The sequence below is a fragment of the Strix aluco genome, chromosome 10 (genome assembly GCF_031877795.1).
Source record: "Strix aluco isolate bStrAlu1 chromosome 10, bStrAlu1.hap1, whole genome shotgun sequence".
Classification (NCBI taxonomy): Eukaryota; Metazoa; Chordata; class Aves; order Strigiformes; family Strigidae; genus Strix; species Strix aluco.
In genome coordinates, this window is record NC_133940.1 from 29,185,681 (window position 1) to 29,204,995 (window position 19,315).

Sequence of the window (19,315 nt, forward strand, 5' to 3'; positions counted from 1 at the left end):
ACTTCTCGGTAATAATATTTCTATATTAACCCCCTAAGGAATAATTCTATGTATTGTATATACAGGCAGTCACAGACTCTGCCACCTGTATCCACATACATCACTGCGCCAAGGGCAAGACACATCACTTCTCTTCCTACTGGCTCATGATTTCAATATTGACAACATACTCAATGCTACATAAAACAAGACAGCTCTAACAAGTTTTTATAGTTATGAACCTCCTTCCCGGAACACAAGCCACAAGAAAATAGCAAAAAGCTGTGTTATCCACAAGATATCTGGTAATCCTTAATTTTCTGCTACATTGTTTTTATTAGTATGTGTATGAAGGGTATAAAAATGGATATAGTGCTTGGATGGCAACACCAAAATGGCTGCTCCCCCCCCCGCCCCCCATAATGACAAAATGTTAATTAATTGCTTGCTTCACCTACCTTTGGATACAACAAATCAAGCTGACTTAGGCACTTACCATAAGGACACGGTTGTTTCTTATGTTCAGGAATAACTGGCCTTTTCCTTAAGAAATTTTCAAGGCTTGGACCATGGCGTCCTAAAGGATCATCAGGAGGCATAAATCTAAGGGGAGAGAAATGAAATGTGAATTTCAGTTTTTACTGAGGATTCCGAGTTAGCAAATTCCCTTACTTTTGAAGAAAAAAACCCATACTTGTCATTCACAAAAGAATACATTAGCAGCCGCTCCTCTATGAACTTCTTCCATTCTGGTTTTTCATTTTGAAGATCCCGATAGTTGTCGTTTGATACAATGATGCCATCTGAGTCAAAAGCAAGCTTTACTATGAATCGATCATCATAGCAAACTACTCTTCTTCCCTGAACTCTTCGAGATGGGGTGAAAACAAGAATTTTTTCTTTCTCCAATTTACGTAAGATTTCTTGATCTGTAAAATAATTTTAGTTGAGCAGTTTTAAAAAAAAAAGTTTTAAAAGAAAGAAATGCAGCCTTTGAAATATGAAACTTCTTGCCCTCTTTTCTGACAAAGTATTTTGTAATTATGTTCATATACAGTCTCCATTATCATTAAAAAATACCTAAATGCAGAATGCCATTTTATTTCTGAGGTTTCAAAGCACTGGGTAAATACTCAATATTTAAGCTTCATAGCCACTCTCCTTCTCTGCAAACAACCATGTACCTTTACTCAACCTTTCTGAACATGTCAAGAACTCAGCTGTTACTGTATTACAGTAGCCACCTTGTTAGCCTGGACTAAAACAAAAGTACTTTCTATGGGTCAAAACACATGCTGCCTCTTCAGTGTTCACGATAATCCTACTAAATGAGTCCCTGGCCTTGACACTACTTATTTTATACTTGCACAGCAACTAAGAATCAGTTCCAACATGCTTGACAATGTTTGCTAATGGGAAAGTTGACTACTACTTCTCAGAACTGTTGAAAGTGTAATGTTACAAAAAAACAGCACTGTTTACAGGTGCAGATACTTAAATGCTGGTTTCCTCACTAGTGAAATTGTGTTTTCAAACGAACAACATGATCGTGCAACATCACATCCACAGCCCAGTATGTAGCACCCATCAGAAAGATGACATGGTTGTGTCTTAATGCGATACTTTTTTTTCTTTTTAACCAAGGGGTCAAAGAAAATCTCCATCTGTTACCTGTAATTGGTGCATCAGGTCGAGACTGTTCTTTTCTCCATGCAGGTACAAACACAGTGATATCTTTATGTCCTTTTTCCAGGAACCAATCAACAGCTAGTTGAATTCCCCGGCAGGAAAATCCTTCTTTATTCCCATGGCTGAAGAACATGCAAAAGTTTTAGAAACAGCAAGAACAAAATCTATATTTGGTTTTAGTTTTTGTTTGGGGGGGGGGGGTTTCCTTCTAAAGCTGCCATGGTCTAAGGAGACAAAGTCTGTAAAGATATATAAATCTTTTTATTAGACCAGTTTGCATAACTGGAAAAATACAATTGTCCAGAACTATTCAGCCATCAGATTACAGCAACACTGCTACTTAAAACTGTAGAAATGGTGAAATTTCACTATCCCAAAAGCAAAACCAAGTAAACATGAAGTTTTTCCACTTCTTCATTTGATAAGCTGAGCTAATGAAAAATACCACTTTCCCCAACAAATTGAGCTTACCTTAAATATTACCATAAAATGTTATCAATAATGAAAAAAAAGGAATGAACTAACAATGCTGGCTGTCATGGGTGATAGGTGCTTTTAAACATCTAGATTAAAAAATATGTTTCTCTAATACTTATGTTCTGCATTTTTATTATATTTATTATTATTTATTAGAACTCTTTAAGGGAAAGAAAGAACTCTCAAAGTTGTATAAGCCCCACCCCCATCAAAAATTGTTTGCTGAAACACACAGGAGTCTCTATACCAGCACACAATTCAGATAAAGGGGTTTAATTTTTAAAATGGCCTAAGAAATTTCTGCCAAGGAAAAAAGAAATTCCTTAGAGGAGGAGAATCTTAATTATGTATCTTAGTCTACCTCATGGGTGCACCCTATCTTGATTTGCTAAACATAGAGTGAACTAAAGAATCAGGTTTTAAATCCTCTCAGGAAGTAGTTTAGGAATTCCTGGATAATACATAAGCACATATATAAGAGAAAAAGATGACATTAAATTATAATAACCTTAGTAGTTCGACTACACAGGTAAGAGAGAGGCACAGGTCTTTGCAATATGGCTGGATTTCATATTTAGACTCAAGCCAACATTGTCTGAAAAACTGAGTGCATATATTACTGCTACACCATATAACTGAATAATAAAAAACTAAGGGTTCTCGTTCTTTTCAGTTAATATTGTAACTAGTTGAGCAGAAAAAATGGTCTGCCCTTCTTACTAAAAAAAAAAAAAAAACAACAAAAACCAATCAAACCCAACTTTTGTTACATTTCAGTGTGGCTAGCAAGTGAACTGCTTCCAAAATTCCATTTGAAAAGGGTAGACTAGTAGGCCAATGCTATGCTCCTTGATACACACTCTTCAAAATTTGTTAATTGAATTTTTCCCCCCCTTTCTCAACACAGCTGCAATTTTTCATCAACTGTGATAGAAGTAATGCTGCCCAGTTAGTTTGGCACCTATCAGTCACGATTTCTGAAGAGACTTCTATATTTTCCATATATAGCACCTTTCACTTAAAACATACACGTTTTACCATATAGGCAAGGCCTCCATTTGTATCATCAATAACTGCAGCATTTTAAAGCATGATAAGTGTATAACCCTTGCACTTTTCAGATGTTCTCAGTCTGTAGAGCAGATGCTGCGTAATTAAGAGATTTGCATCTTACTAAAATTGTCTTTAGCATTTTTCTATGGATCATCATTCAAAATTTTACTTCAGTGTTGTTGGTGTTATTATTATAATAGAACAACATCACAGATTACTGCAAGGTGCATGCTCTTCCAGGGCTCAAAATGTTACATTAAAGCGACACTGAAAGAGACCAAAGGCAGACAGATCTAAGACCATCTGTATAACTAAGGCCTATGGATCACCAGCATGATCCAAATCCGTTCAACTTTACGAATACAGAAGTCGCAATGATGCTAAAGCATTTTTCTTTAGATTTTTGTACATTTCAGATTGTTCAGAATTTAATATCCTTTAAAATTTTCAAATGCATATGCATTTTATGAGTTGGACTCAATGATCTTTACGGGTCCCTTCCACCTTGAGATATTCAACGATTCTATAAATAGAGCATCAGTTCTAAGCTATGCAACAGTAAGAGTACACACACTTTTCTCCAGTTGCTACCACATTACACTCAGGAGTAACTCAAGCAGTACAGAGACTGCAAATTCAACAGGCACAGGAAAAAAAGGAAAGAAAAAAGTGAAATCCAATATTGGTGATGTTGCTTTACAGAAACAGCTTTTGGATTGATGTAACCACAACTCGGCACTGGAAAATCCTGTATATAAGACATTCTTACAGGATTTGGGTGGGTTTATATATTTCAAAACTCAGAGCCCTCAATATACCTATAAAAATCTGAATTTTCTTATTAATACATTGAAAAAAAAAAATCATTCATATCACAAATTTCTTAGAGCAGAAAGCTGATACCAAAGGAAATCTAGTGTGCAAACACTACCTGAAGAAATCTTTGTATCCACTCATCACTCAGACTGTTTAAAGAACTCCCTCACAGAAAATCATATTTTCTCAGTGATAAACAAACCATTGGCTAGCTGAACTGTGTACTCTACAGACATGCTCAGAAGTGGCACAGGACAGATAACTCTTGAGCTAGTGTTGACCCAAGCAGATGAGTGCATGTGTCTGAAACTACAAGCACCACAGCTGTGAGTCAGCAAGTTCAGCTCATGCATATCCCTGTCCTGACACAGCTCAATTGCTTTGAATTCTGAGCAGGCTTGATCAGCAGGAGCTCAAATACCCTGAAGTCCGCTACTTATCATCAGCATACACTGCATGGCATTTTGGAAGGAACCAGGTTTTCCTCCCATTTTTGGTTGCCTCTGGGCATTAAAGAAAAATAATTTTCAACATTGTTCAAGGACTTAAAAAAATTAAACCCATCCACACAAAAGCTCACTACAGCTAGATTGCTCAAACAAAAGATTTGAGGGGAGAACTTGGTTTGAAAAAGCAGGGAGGGGAATTGGAACACAGATTACATATAAGGGAGTAAGGGCATAATTAAAAGCCTGGACTAAAGAGTGCATAAAACAGGATGTATTATCAGTGTAAATATACTACATGACTTAAAATTACTTTGCCATCAATACTGATTTTTCTTGTATTTTAGTGATTTATCCTTTTCAAGTGTCTTGACAGGGAGACCCACCTCATAGCCACATTGCTTCCATCAATGACAATTGGCCTCAAGTTATCACTGTTATCCACAACTTCATCTTCAAGCGACAATTCAGGGCTTGCTATTTCCTTTGGGCAAGGGCCTCTTGGCACCAGAGTACTAGTGGTACTGCTGGCACTGCTTTGTCCCTCTGATTCACTTTTGTTGCCAAGTCTCACAAGCTCTGCCAGAACATCATTGATGAGCGCATCTGCTCCCAATTTATTCAGTACAGCCTGGATCTGATCTCCTGCATACCCAAGCTTTAAAGCAAAATCCATTTTAGCTTGGTATTCCTTGTCCAAATTTGTTTTGCATTCGTCTAGCTTCAAGTCTTGTGTGATACTGCTCTGTGAAAAACTTGGGCGATCCAAACAAGGGGATCGACAGAGTGGCCGATGTGGTTTAGTGGAAACCTCCTTTTCTCTCCACTGAGTATTGCTACAGCTGCTTCTGAAGTATGGTTGCTCAGGTTCACTTTCTGAGCTCGTCCATTCCTCAGATTCAGCACTGCATTCCCCAGCATCTTGTTCCACATTTCTGTCTTCTCTGGAGTGCCTCTTCTCCATTTTCAGCTTCCCTACCATAGACCAGGCCGTCATCCCGTTCAGCTTCCAGCCAGAGAGCTCAGTTCTCTTTCATTTCCAAAGCCACCTGGAATTCATACTCAGTTGCATCGTGTTGGCCAACTAAAAGCTTACACGAGGCTGGAGTTAATTTGCCTTGCTTACTATGTTCTGGCATAAACAACACCAACATGAAGTTCCTTAAAAAAAAAAAAAAAAAAAAATTAGCTTTTGACAAATTCTGCAAAATACTCAACTACAATGATTGTGTTTACAAATCAGTAGAGGTCCCTAGTCATTCACATTTCTGTGTAAAAATTGAACATTATAAAGCATATAATTATGTTGCCTCCTTAATCACAAATTAAACTCTTTCCCTCCCCCAGTTACTCTACACACACAGACACAAAATTACACTTCCCACACAATAAACTTACAGCTGCAATTAATGGAGTATCTTAGTAATATTTAAAGATAATAAAACAGAAAAGGGTGACCCCAGCACTTTCACCAGAAACATGTCTTTACAGCCTTCTACTGCAGGAACAGCCTGTCTACATCAGGAACAACTGTGTGGAGTTCCAGTATGCACAAAATTTAACACAAACCATTTCAGACTCTTTCAGTAAGGACAATTTACTATCAGAACCAGCAAGTTAAGTTTGCTGCAAGCTGGCTGCTAGACATGTAAAGGTCAATAACAACATGCACAAAGGTTCTACATGACCATCAATTTTGTGCTCTGTTTACTGTACCTACTGCGCTGAAAATTCCATAATCAAGGGTAGATATTACTGCATTTTGTCAGAAAGTCAGGATAGACACTCACAATTCTTGTCCTATACCAGAAGAAAAATTGTACAAGGAATTCTAGTGAGAGGTCTGACAAACCAGAAGATTCAAGTGACCTGTGAAGGGCTGAACTGACATCACTGAGCCTTTGAAAAATAGTTCTTAAAAAGGAATTGCATCTACAGCAATGCATGTTTTAGATAAAGTGGTAAACTAAGACCTAGATATAAATGCAGGTAACTGGAGAAAATTGGATTACCAAAGTAATTAGCTAGAGGCCTACTTTCAGAAAGCTGCAAGTTCCACTTTAAAAAAAAAATCAAAAGCATAACATCTGGGGGGGGGATGGGGTAGGGTGTTGTTGGTCACTATTGTAACTAAGAATAAATTTATATCTCTTTCATGCACCTTTTTCATCTCCTCTCATGTCTCTTCCACTCTTTCAGGCTATGAGCAAACATTAAAAGAAGACAACATTTTCCTCAAAACACCGTAAGCTCTCAACCAAGTATATGAATTATTTATATACAGGACATTATCAAATACAATTGTATTCAAAAACTTTTTAAAAATCTGATTCCTATCTCTCCAAGAGACCAGAGTCTCTTATTCAATTTACTGTGGTCTACCAAAACAGCAAATAATAGGAAAAATACTCCCTTAATGTAGAGCAGTGTAACTCCCTTGATGTACAGTAATGCCAAATCTAGGTACTAAAATAAGTATTGGAATCTGTCTTGGGGGGAAAGTTGTGTCTAGTGTAGCTAGAAAAAGAGCATCTCTGACATTGTTTATTTTATTATTTATTTGATTTTCTTCCTAAGAATAGAACTTTATATTTTTTCACAGAATGAAGTTTGGTAGATACTGAAATCAAGAGAATAATAATGGAAATGCTGACATGCATGGATATATTAATTTAGAGATGTAAAACAAATATAATAAACATAAAACCAAAATCTTACATACTAAAACTGTCTTTAAAAACTGATCTGCTTTTTTCTTCCTGAAAAACAGTATGGACATTTTACACCACATTATAAACCACTAAGAAAAATGAAAGAACCACCGGTGTGCACATAAGTCAAAGCTTATTCATTCTGAGTTTTCCTATCCCTTCATTTTTAGGTCATAAGATGCTGAAAATCATAGCCCCTGATATATCACTCATCTCAGAAAGCTTTCTTCCTTGACTGTTTCCCTACATTAAATGGTGGTTTTCTGTTGCCTATCAGAGTATTTCAGAGAACAGGTCTAGAAGAGTTGTAAAATTTGATGATCAAAACCATAAAAACATCAAAGGATCTCTAAGACAGGTCCCCTCTTGGCCTAATAACAACAAAAAACCCTAAAATTGTCGCAAAGTGAAACAAACATTATTAATCCATGAAACATTTACACAGTAATATATAATTACCTTAAAGAGGCCAAACAGCAACATTCTACAAGACTGCACTCTAATTTATGCTCTTTAGTTATACATTTACATACTGGTGGAGATGGCAGGTATATATCCAGAATACAATGAACTTCAATCCACCTTTCCAGTGACAGTGGAAAGTACCTACCTACCTACTAAAGGTAGGTATTTTAAGAATACGTATGTTTACAAATGAGTAATATTAGGTAAACATCTTAGATTGCGATTTTATTTATTTGCACTCTTTGTTTGCTTTGGGGATAAAGATCTTTCATATTCTGTTCAATTCACTTGTGGCCTCTTGAGAGTGGCTAAGAGGGCATTATTCCCATCATTAACTGTACAATGGGAAAAAAAGGTTTAGAAGAAAAAAATAGAATATTCTAAAATACAGTCCTAGTTCCCATATCATATGAAGCACAGTCTGAGTGAAAATTTCTTTTGATGAATATGAACAGCAAGATTTTCCACTACAACTGGGTGGTTCTTAAGTAAGCAAGAAAAGCACATAGCAAAGGTGACTAGCTTGGCCAGTAACCCTTAATGGTCTCAAAATTTCTCCAAACAGTGCCAGATGTAATGACTCTGACTTGTTTATGCTCTTTTTGTGATGCACATAAATGCAAACACAAACATGCATGCAGAGAGGGCTGGTCAAAAGCGTAGTTTGCTTCGGAAATCCAGCTAATTAAAGAAAATGCTAATCACTTATCTAAAAAAACCTAAAAGGCCAAGCTTTGAGTCAATCAACACTATTTTTTAATGAAGAACCACCATATTCTAAGTCCTTTACGCAATATGGAATAAAAAAATGTTTCCTTGCATTTGAATGGAAATTCCAATGTTTATTAGTTCGGTTTAGGTTAGACTCAGACTGGGTTAGATTTAGATACTTCTTGTTCTTTAATATTATGCATTCAAAGTGTATCCCTCTAAATACTTAGATATCATTATTATTATAGTACCCTCTTATTTTCATTTGAGGTGATTTTCTCTCACATAGCACTAACAGCAGTATATTTACAACCAAAGTATTGCCAACATAGATGTATTAATCATCTTAATCTGGAATGGATGATAATTAGGTCTCATGTATAACCTTGTACCTTGCCAAAACTAAAACAAAGGATATAAAAAATTATTATAAAAGAAGATTAAAAAAATAAGTTATCAACACACTGCACCCTCAGCTTACAAAATACTACACTAAGGAACACACTACAATATCTGCAGTAAGACTCACTTTTTCAAATTTATGACACTGTACTGTTTTGGCAGTGGACAAAGAATGGTGTAATTCTGTGGATCCAAGTTTAAAGATCTCCATTCTTTTTCACAAGTTGTCATCATTTCTTTAAGCGTAATGTCACAAGAATGTTTTTGGCTTTTGTTAAACTTATGCCTGTTTTTCCACCTCTAGTAAATAATCCTAAACCTTTTGCCAGCGGAAATCTCATAAGAATGATCACTCAAAGGTTCTCAGAACTCAAAAGAGCTTTGAAAGTATGATGAAGAGAAAGGAGGTTGTTTAGGTTTTCAAATTTACTGTTAACTTCTCCTTTGGTTTTATTTCAGCAAATGATCTTCCAGAAGTAAACCATTTAAACCAGCTTTTAGAGGACCAAATTTGCATTCTCTTATAAACAAGTATTAATTTACACTACAAGCATAATATGTTCTTTCCCAACTAGAAATTAAATCAACCGGACTCAAAGAGAGTGATTTTTTTTTTTTTTTATTACAGTAACAAAATAATCTGGTTAACAGTATCACTACTACTTCCACATTTAGATTTTTCAGCCTTTTTTTTTTTTTGGTAAATGACAATTATACAAGTTTTGCTCTTAATTTATTTCCCTCTTTCTTAGCTGGAAAACAATATATCTTATCTAAGCATATAAACTGATTTCACCATTTTGTTGCACTGTCACAATTCCACATACATATGTCTAGTTTTCTGTTATTTAACATCATATAAGCAATTTATCATACATTTAATTTGTTCTTCCCTGAAAGTAAGACCTTATTTTAACAAGATAGTTTTATTATAGTCAGATCTGAATAACTGTGAATTCAAAAATTATTTAAAATATAAACAAGGAAATTTAATCCTAAGAACAACTACTATCACTGCTGCTGGCATACTCACTTCTGTCATGCTTACAAAGAAAGCGGCTCAGATATAGAAACAATCCATGTTAGGAAGCAGTACTGTGTATCTAGGACTGCTCTCTGCCAGTCCTTATGCTGCCGTTTACTATTCTTTGGTTGCTAGTGATAGATTGGTGGACCTATTATGAAAGCTCACTCTATGGAAACGCCTACTTCTATGATTCATCTTGGAGTTTCTTGCCTTTTTTTTTCATCTCTTTCAGTCTTTGGTTGAAAGCCACTAACTAGGGAAATTTTAGCTGTCTCACCCCTCTCTTGCATAGCAGTGGAAAATATTTGGTCTCTGACATAATGATCACCATTATCCTTCAAATATTTGAGATGGAAATTAAAAATCTGCTAAAAAAGAAATAAATTTCTAGTTATCTTCAAACTATTTAAAAAATAAATCACAGTGTTTTATAAAAATCCTCTCTTCATATCCATCTAGGATCTTGTGAGGGAAGCACTGAAAGTCAAAAGGTCCTGTCTGTATCAACTGTAGTCATTTCTACCAAGATATATCACAGACCTTCCACAAAAAAAGACATTGTCACTTCTGGAAAAGTAAGGAGGTTTTCCCCATTTTCTTTAAACATCCAGCACACAAAGTCAATTTCTGAAAAGGCGATTTTTGCCAGATAGTTTAGATAACCTGTTTTAGCATCAACTGCCATGTTGACAGAATATGAGGCAGGCAGTCTCCGGAGCCTCTCTCTACAACCCTGTACACTTTCATACAAAGAGCTCCTAGGAAACAAGTCAGCTTGCCCTGAAGCCTCTCCACCTTTAGCCAGTCACTCCATCTGTGCAACTTAACTGTTCCGCTGCATCCACAGACTTAAGAACATTGTAGGATTTGTTCCCAAATGCATAAGGTTAAGATTCTCAAACAACAAGGGTCACCTCATTGTTGGGTCAGGAGCACCAAAACAAACAAACAAAAAATTCAACAAAAAACAACAACAAAATTACAGCACAGGACCAAGTCTTCCCCCTGAGCATTGAGAGAGGGCACCTAGGAAGGAAGAACTGTTGTGTTGGTCCTAGGCCAGCAAACATAGCGGAATGAAGAACTGAGCAAGAGAAAGCAGCAGCATCTACTACCACTACTTTAACACAGCACCTTTCTTGACACCCTTCAGATTAGAGATCAGACTTGTAATACCACCCTTCAGCTACAAAAACAGCACTATGGTCTCCTCCGTCATTTCTTCACAGCCCTGAAGAGTGCAATCTATACCCTATTGCAACCTCTGGAACAACCTATAGCTCCACAGTTATCACTACAGATTTACTATGAGTGTTCACAGACTATGATCCACACCCTTGTCCCTGAGCAAGCCAGCTCTCAACAATGAGAAAAGGCATAGCTACAGAAACTACTACTTGTCCTCAAATTGCGGTCATGCTTTTTTTTTAAATAAATCTACAATCTTATTCTGGAGCCCAGAACAGATAGTATCTCTTTTTCAGTCAGTCAGTATTGTGATCTAACAAGCCTGTCAGTCACTGCCTTTGTCAATACCATTAATCCAGGCATAATCAGTACCACCACTCTCAAAAGGCTCAGATGCCCTGTGCCTGGAAAGCTGAGGTCTCTGCTCTGTACCACTTTATGTCTGAAACCATAATTTGGTCTCAGTTTATTTCTGACTTCCAGTTAAGTACCCCTACTTGCTATCATTACCTCTCCACCTACAGTGTGGCAAGCATTCAGTATATTATCCCTTCTTAGTAGACCACATGGTTCTCCTTCAAATAAAGAAGTCATCTATTATGCGGGCTTATCAGGGAAAAATGCATTTTCTGTATGTTCAAAGCATTTAAGCTCAGTGACTTGAATTCACCACCTATCTATCTCAACTGTACACCTGTTTCTTTTGCAACAGTCAAACTAAAGAAATTGCTGATTAAAAAACGTAAGTAAGAACTTACGAAGTTCTTTAAAAGAAGCTTGATGCTGCCAGGAAATAAAGAATGAATGAGATACTGACCAGATTCTATCTTGGTACCTCAAATAAAAGAAGGGCCCAAGGAAGAGTTGTGGCTACTGCTCTTTACACCTTCTCACAGGAAAGGTGAAATGGTGTTAAGCAGATAAAAGATTAACATTTTATCTTGACATTAAGTCAAGTCCAAATCCTGGTTTTTTAACTGTTCTTACAATTTCTAATGCATTTTTGAGCAAGTTTTGGGTATTTTATTATGCTTTTCATAAGTAGCTTGTCTTGTCTTCCCCTCACTACCTCTTCAACTAAAATGAGGTTGTTGCTTCACTGTTTGTTGCCGTTGAAGCCTAACCTAATAAAGAATTTAAAACCCATTTATAGTTGCTAGCATTGTTTCCTGCTTCCTACACCACTTATAGATTCTTAAGTATCACTTGTCAAATACATGCTACAGACTGTACCAAGTAACTGTGGTTTGTGTTCAGGAAACCCTCAGCAGCTGCACAGCCCCAGTTGCAGCCGTTAGCAAGGCTGAGCATGTCATCCCAGGTTACACACACACACACAGAGCCAGCCAGCCAGCCACACAGACGTACACAAACACTCAGCACTCACACAAGAACCAGCACTACCAATGGCCTCATCTTGTTCCCTCTCTGCTGATAAAGAGGAAGGTCCGTTATCAGGAAATACATACATACATATGTATTGGGTTTACATGGCAAGATTTCAGTAGCAGGGGAGCTGCAGGGGTGGCTTCTGTGAGAAGAGACCAGGAGCTGCCCCCATGTCAGACAAAACCAGTCTCAGTCGGCTCCAAGATGGACCCACCACTGGCCAAAGCTGAGACCATCAGCGATGCTGGTGGCACCTCTGTCTCCCTTAGCCTCCCCTGTCACATCCTCCACAAGCAGACAGACAGAACCAGCACTCTTGGTCGACCCCCAGACCTTACAGTCTCTCAGCAGTTGGCCTGGACCTGCTGGTCCCTCTGGTAGCCAACTCTTCCTGTTGTCTCACTCCAGAGATACACACATATACGTGGCTTCCTAGCCACTTAAACATCTTGCCAGCTAGTTCAGCTTCATATTTGCTAGCAGTCATGCACCAACATGCATATCCTCCACTTGCTTGCACCACAGACACACAGGTCCCTAGAGAGCCCCTGACCCACAAAAACAGTTAGTTTATTGTGACGACAGGACAGTGTGCTGCCCAGGTTCATAACACGGCCAGACAAGCATGCTGATCACCAACCCCTTTGCAGGCAACCTGTCCCTTTCATCCCCTTATCGCTCTATTTTCCCATGGTGGTTCCTTCACAAATCATCTTGAAATGTCCATTCTCTCCCCTGACACCTACAACGCGTTTGGTTCCTCCTCAGACTGCGCAAGCCGTATGCAACCACAAAATGCTCTTTCCTTTCATCACCCAACTGTGTCCCACACCCATTCAGACTCTGAGATGGTCCAGACAGCCTCTACCCTTAGTCAACTCATTGTGACGGGTGTCGCCTCCAGAGCACAGGGCTGATGGCTCTCCTGTGACAGGCCCCAGAGAAGTCTGTGCTGGGCCACCATTCCTCTGACTGCCTTGCTGGGGTTCCCTTGCCTGCCATTGTGACCCCATCCTCCTCTGCAGTTGTGGAGACAAGCCTTTTATCACACACTGTAACAGTTTATTTCAAACATTTCAGGCAAGATGCATTTTTTATTATGTGTATATAAATATCTACATTTTCACTACTTGAGCTAAGTAATTTGTTGCAAGTATTTCTGTTAGAATGTTTTCCATACAGCTGAAGGACAATCAAATATTCTAGCATCGTAAACAAAAGGTTAGAAAAGGTTCAAACAGCAAAAGCTAGATCTAGTACTAAAACTCTTAATATACATAATAATATTTAAGAACTGCAATGTAAATGATAAGTATTACTTCAATATTACACACATTTCTCTCAACTTAAATATCATGTTTTGTCCAAACATTGTAATTTTGCCTTTAAATTCTTTTAAAAAAGGATTTAATAAAGTACAAAATACAAAAATACATTGCAAAGAACTTAACATCTGAATTAATGTACCTTTGTTACTGAGTTACAAGCCTTTGTTACTAGCAACTGTACAAAGCACACATCTCATGTGGTGCACTTAAACCTGCAAACTTCCACGTTTTGTAAAGGAAACAGGTAAAGATATATATATTCAACTTCTTTTCTAACAATTGCATCAGGTCCCACATGATTCATTTTTTGAATCAGCAAAGTCACCACTAAATTTTTCTACAATAAAAGAGATGAAGTAAAGATTATATCCAAACTTTAAAGTGATCGTCTATGTAATATGCATAATTTGTATGCATATATTCTAAAAGAAAGTACGTGCAAAATTTTAAAACCTTTTTTTTTTTTTTTAATGAAAGATGATTTGGTAGTTCACATTTTATACATTCATATGAAAACAACTCCTGGCTATTAATCTTCCTCCTGCTTTCCACTTTAAGTGACAAAGTTCATCATTTCTTTGATACATGTGAAAACAACCATTATCAGTGCCACATGTCCGAGAGAACTTCCAGACAGTAGCAACATATGTGTGCAGTTAACTCACTGGCATTTAGACTAAAAAAAAACCTCAAAGCTGCAACAGTATAATTTTTTTGGTTTTCCACACTGCACTTCTCAGAAATTCAAACACGTCATCTTGCAGAGTACTCACAATAATGAAGAATTTCATTCTTTCATTATCTAGCAGTGATAGTACAGCTGTACCTAGGGATTCTAACTCTATAGTCCCTGCCCAAAAGAAAATACAATCTAGAATTATGATGACAGGCTATGAATGACTTAAACAAGTGATAACTGGAATATCAGAAAGGCTTCATGAAACATTTTGGTAATGTTTCAGTTCACTGTTTGTTCAGACACCTTTAGAAGGTAGTACTTTGTGGGCACACTAAGGGAGTTTATGGAGAAGTTTTAAAGGGGCAAGTGAAAAGAAATTATACATTTAATATGCACGTGTGCAAATGTACACGTACACATCAAAATAAGCAGCTTAGTAAAGGATCTCAGTATGAAGTGAGAGCCTGGATAAATGTTTTGGTGGATTAACAGAAACGGAAGACTCAATCTCCCCAGCCATAACACTGAGAAATTTCAGAAGTAGTCTGGCTGCACGGGTCTAAGAATCTAAGAGGACTCCTAGATTTCAGGCCCACATATCCAGAAGAAATGAAAGCAGCATTTCAGCCATTTTCAGTTGAAATCAGAAGCTGAACGTTTAGGGGGAATTGTAAAATTCTACTCAAGCCAGAAGGCTGAGCAAAAGGAAAGAAGATCCATAGATAAGAAATTTGTGAAGCAAATAAACAGTTCAAGCCATTTGATTTAACTCCTCAGTAACATGGTATAGAATAAAGACTGAAAGGAGACAATGATGAGACTCTGGAACCCTTTACAGAAGGAAGAAGGATGGGAAGAGGAGGATAAAGTGAAGAGACAAAGTGATAAACTCAACTGCATACAAAGTTAGCCTGCAAACACAGTCCATCTGTATCAGGGTAGCATCAGACTGAATAGTACAAGAGTGAACTATGGATTATGCTTAATCTAGGGCAAGCAATTCATGCATCATGCAGAACAAAATGACAGCTTTCAGGCAAAGTCTCTGGACAGGGATATCTTAGTTGAGCTCTATTTCTGGAAGCAATAGGTGATCCACTGAGAATTCTCTATTATCTCTTTGCCTTTATGCTCACTTTGCCCTTATACGCACAGAAAAAAGTTACTGGAAAAAAGCACTAATAATCAGTTTACAGAACTATCATTGCAGATAATTTTCCAGTTTTGTTTTGTTATTGCTTATACACTACACTTTTTAAAGTTAGTATAGATGCATTAAGGAGTTATCACACAGGAGTAAATTAAGAAAAAAAATAATCTACTTACAAGCAAAACCAGAACAAGCATTAAAAAACATAAATAATTAGTAACACTTGAATTTACTGATAACTACAAAATTGAGAAATAAGTCACCATGCCTCAAAATTTTCTCAAAGATGTAATAAAAGCTCATCTCACAGATCATAGAGTAACACTGTATTGCTGAAATTTTAGTGTTTGTTCAGTATGAGTTACATTCTCTCCAAAGACAACAAATATGAATACACACTTGAGAGAAAACAAAGCTATCACCAATTTCTGATTTGAAGATATTATAACTCAGAAATATATATACTGCAGCTTTAAAATTTTAATTCTCATGATGTGCATTGCTAAGCAACCAAGTTTTCTTACTAAACACCTCTTTCAGCACAGTCACGACTGACTAGTAGAATTGATAATGTGATTCAGAGAAGAGAGTGAGGCAAAATTATCTATATTTTGTTCATAAAGAACCAAACTGAAAGCATCTATTTAATTTTGCTGGTATTGAAACAGAGGAAAATGTCTGCTCAGTAATAAAGTACTGTAATATTTATGAAAAATACTTGGGAATTATTTAACAATTACTATTTGAATTACAATGACTATTAAAGAGCTGGTGCTGGAAATACTCTATTCAAAGACTGTTCATCTCAGCAGGACCAACAGAATCAGAGAAGACGGGAGAAAGAATGGCTCGAACAACTTCTTTTGATCCCTTATGACACTATCTTTCCACCACCTCAGTGTGCTCTGAGCCATGCCCTTCAAAGGGGCAATTATTTGATGCACACATCTATTATGAGGAAGAATCTTGAAACGAAAAGTATTTCGTTAACTCCTTTCATCAATTTTTCATCAACTTTTAAGCAGCTTTACTTGTTTTCTGTCACTGCAGATATAAAACGCAAAATAAATTAACAAAACCAAAAAAACCCAACCCAAGTGTTTTCTCAAATGTCTCTCTCACCTAGATAATAAATACATATGACAATGATACTACAGGATTTATTTTAAGGAGAGGGAAGATTGTTTGCTTGCCCTTGTGTATTTTTGAGGTACATGTAGTTAATAAGTCTTTTTTTTTTTTGGTAACACTCCAAGAAAAAAAAAAATCTAACTGAATAGCAACACATGAAATGGTAACATCTAGTGGAGTTCCATATGCACAGTGAGGAATAAATATTGCAAATTTCTCCTTTTGTATCTCAAACTGTCAAATAAACATCTTCACAAGAAGTAAAAAACCTGGCATGTTTTTTATTAAAAAAATTAAATTATGCCCTCCATGGCTTCAGCATGAATTTTGATATCTTAGTATCTCTCTTCACTTCATTTCACTAACTTATCATTATCGTGCTCCTCTGTATAGATCCCTCCCTGTAAGACAGGCATACAGAAGAGGTATCTTTCTGGAAGAAGGCTGTTCTAAACAACAGCCAAGTTTTTGAGTACTGTGGCTATTTCTACATCATCAGAAGCTGACTTAAGTACACAAAGACATACACCCTAACTAATTCTCATGTAGCCAGCTCAGGCACAAAGAGCAACGAAATCATAACAACATGGACTTGAACACAGACTGTGTAAATCTACCACGATCCCAGGTTACTTGTTCTACAACACGTGAATGAATGAAATCCCTTCCAGCACCTTCACAACTAAACAACAGGTACACTATGTATCTACTACAACTACACCTCATGATCAGTGTAGACGGTGATAAGCCTGCTAACATAAATGCTGACAACTTCCTAGATACACACATACCAATTATGGTAAATTAAGAGTCTAAAACCAGGGAAACAATATGAGTAGAGACAAAGAGGAAGAGAAGTCTTTTTAAAAATTATTCAGTGTTCAGAGACACTACATCCAACAGGATCTGCAACACTGCGGTGTGCCACAGCACAGACTAGTGGTTACACTACAGACACGTTCTCAGAGAACTTTTTGTGATCTTTAAAAACTTCCACAACATATGACTAATTGCTGTTTTAAAGACATTACAATTTGGACCTGCAGCACAAAAAAACCACCAACCCTGAAATGCACTGCACAGGTTTTCAGGAATGTGACAAAAAAGTATTTATTAGGCAGCTGTTATTGTCAGAGGACATAGACAAAGAGCAGCTCAAGATGCACAGATGGAACTGGACTTTGGATTAGCCTTTAATTTTGAAAACTGCACTTCTACAGTGCTTATGAAAAAAGTGACACAACTAAACATTGGTGTTTTCATGGCATTAAAGACAACCTTCTTGTTGTATTCTTATTTCAGGAGCAGCACAGATATTACACATTACTGCTTGCTGCTTTGAATATTTTCTGAGGTAGTGAACTATTTGATCTATTGAGAAAGAAGCACTTAAAGCTGACAAAGTATGTGAGTCACAAAAATGGTAGTTTTTTTCTCATTCTAATTATATACTTAGGTGGTACACATCTGCTGGGACAGACTCACAACTGAAGAAAAGCAGAAAATATTCTAAAATTAACATTTGGGTATTTTGGAATGGATTAAAAAATAATTGAAAGAGCTGCACTGTGTGACATTATGTGCAATTATCTTTTGTCCTTAAGAAAAAGGATTAGTGATTTGTAACATTTTGTCTGTGTGTTTTTACACTTTGAACTACTAGATTTTCATATTTATCATTATTTTAAACAGAGATAACAGGAATACATTACAGTTTACACATGCATACCATAATAATACATATGTTGAAATTCAACAGGAATTAATCACTTTCACCAATTTATTTTTTGAACCTTAGAATGAATTATTTTCAGCATGTAACAAATGAGGTAGCTTCGCATGTTTCATTTTCTTTTTCTGTGTCAAGTGTTGTAAGACTGTAGGAAAACAGGATAAAATAGGCTTTGCAGATAATTTTCCTATTTAAGCTGGCCATTTTGAAATTAAACTCTAACACGTGATGCTTTTGCAAAAATAAAATATTCATAATTTGTAGTCACAGTTTCAAGTGCACCTCTAGGTAATGTCAAGAAGATCACATGACCAAGCACTCTAAATTTAACTAGCAGGACCTGGAATAAAAAGTTCTGCCCTTTTATTCCTTTTAAAACTGTATTTTACATAGTTTTATTAAGACTGTCCTAAGACCTTTTGTACTTAGCAAGCAACATTCATACAAGCATCAACTAATTGACAGACATATAGCATATATATTCTGATACAGCTTCCACAAAAAGTCCAAAATACATACAAGTCGCTCAGTGAAGAAATACAACTATATCAGTCTGTAACCAAGATAAAAGCAGCTGGCTTTTGATGCAAATATCTGGCATTAGCCACTTATAGTACTTTGTTCACTGAGGAACAAGGAAGCTTCCTCATTTAAAAGGAATAATCTTAAGATACTTAAAATGAACACATGTTCAAATACTTCTTGTACTTTTTAATCCAACAAATTAAACCAACTCACTTCTCCGTTCTAGAAGAGCTGGTTGAAACTAAAGACCTGAGCACAGATCTACAGCTCGTTTATACATCTAGAGACATGTATAATCAGTATTCCCAGAGTACGCACTAAGTCAAACAGCATTTTTAACAGAAGCATTAAAATGGCAGATCACAGTTTTGAGTCCCTTGATAATGAACCATATAAATGACAGCATTTTGACTCAGC

At 36.6% G+C, this 19,315-nt stretch overlaps 2 protein-coding genes across 2 annotated transcripts in view; one reads left to right on the plus strand and one right to left on the minus strand.

Moving 5' to 3' along the window:
- The window catches only part of LAS1L (LAS1 like ribosome biogenesis factor), a 53,343-nt gene extending 46,168 nt beyond the window's left edge, over positions 1–7,175 (plus strand). The window contains exons 13-16 of the transcript XR_012624554.1: positions 66–284; positions 1,624–1,695; positions 6,660–6,705; positions 7,063–7,175. The gene's annotated coding sequence lies outside the window, so the exon portion shown is untranslated. The remainder of the gene's footprint in view (positions 1–65; positions 285–1,623; positions 1,696–6,659; positions 6,706–7,062) is intronic.
- ZC3H12B (zinc finger CCCH-type containing 12B) overlaps positions 1–19,315 on the minus strand; it is a 32,985-nt gene that overhangs the window by 6,141 nt on the left and 7,529 nt on the right. The window contains exons 2-5 of the mRNA XM_074834928.1: positions 4,847–5,621; positions 1,651–1,790; positions 674–908; positions 476–582 (exon numbers count right to left, since the gene is read on the minus strand). Of these exons, the coding sequence (XP_074691029.1) occupies positions 476–582; positions 674–908; positions 1,651–1,790; positions 4,847–5,457 (1,093 nt within the window). The 5' untranslated portion in view covers positions 5,458–5,621. The remainder of the gene's footprint in view (positions 1–475; positions 583–673; positions 909–1,650; positions 1,791–4,846; positions 5,622–19,315) is intronic.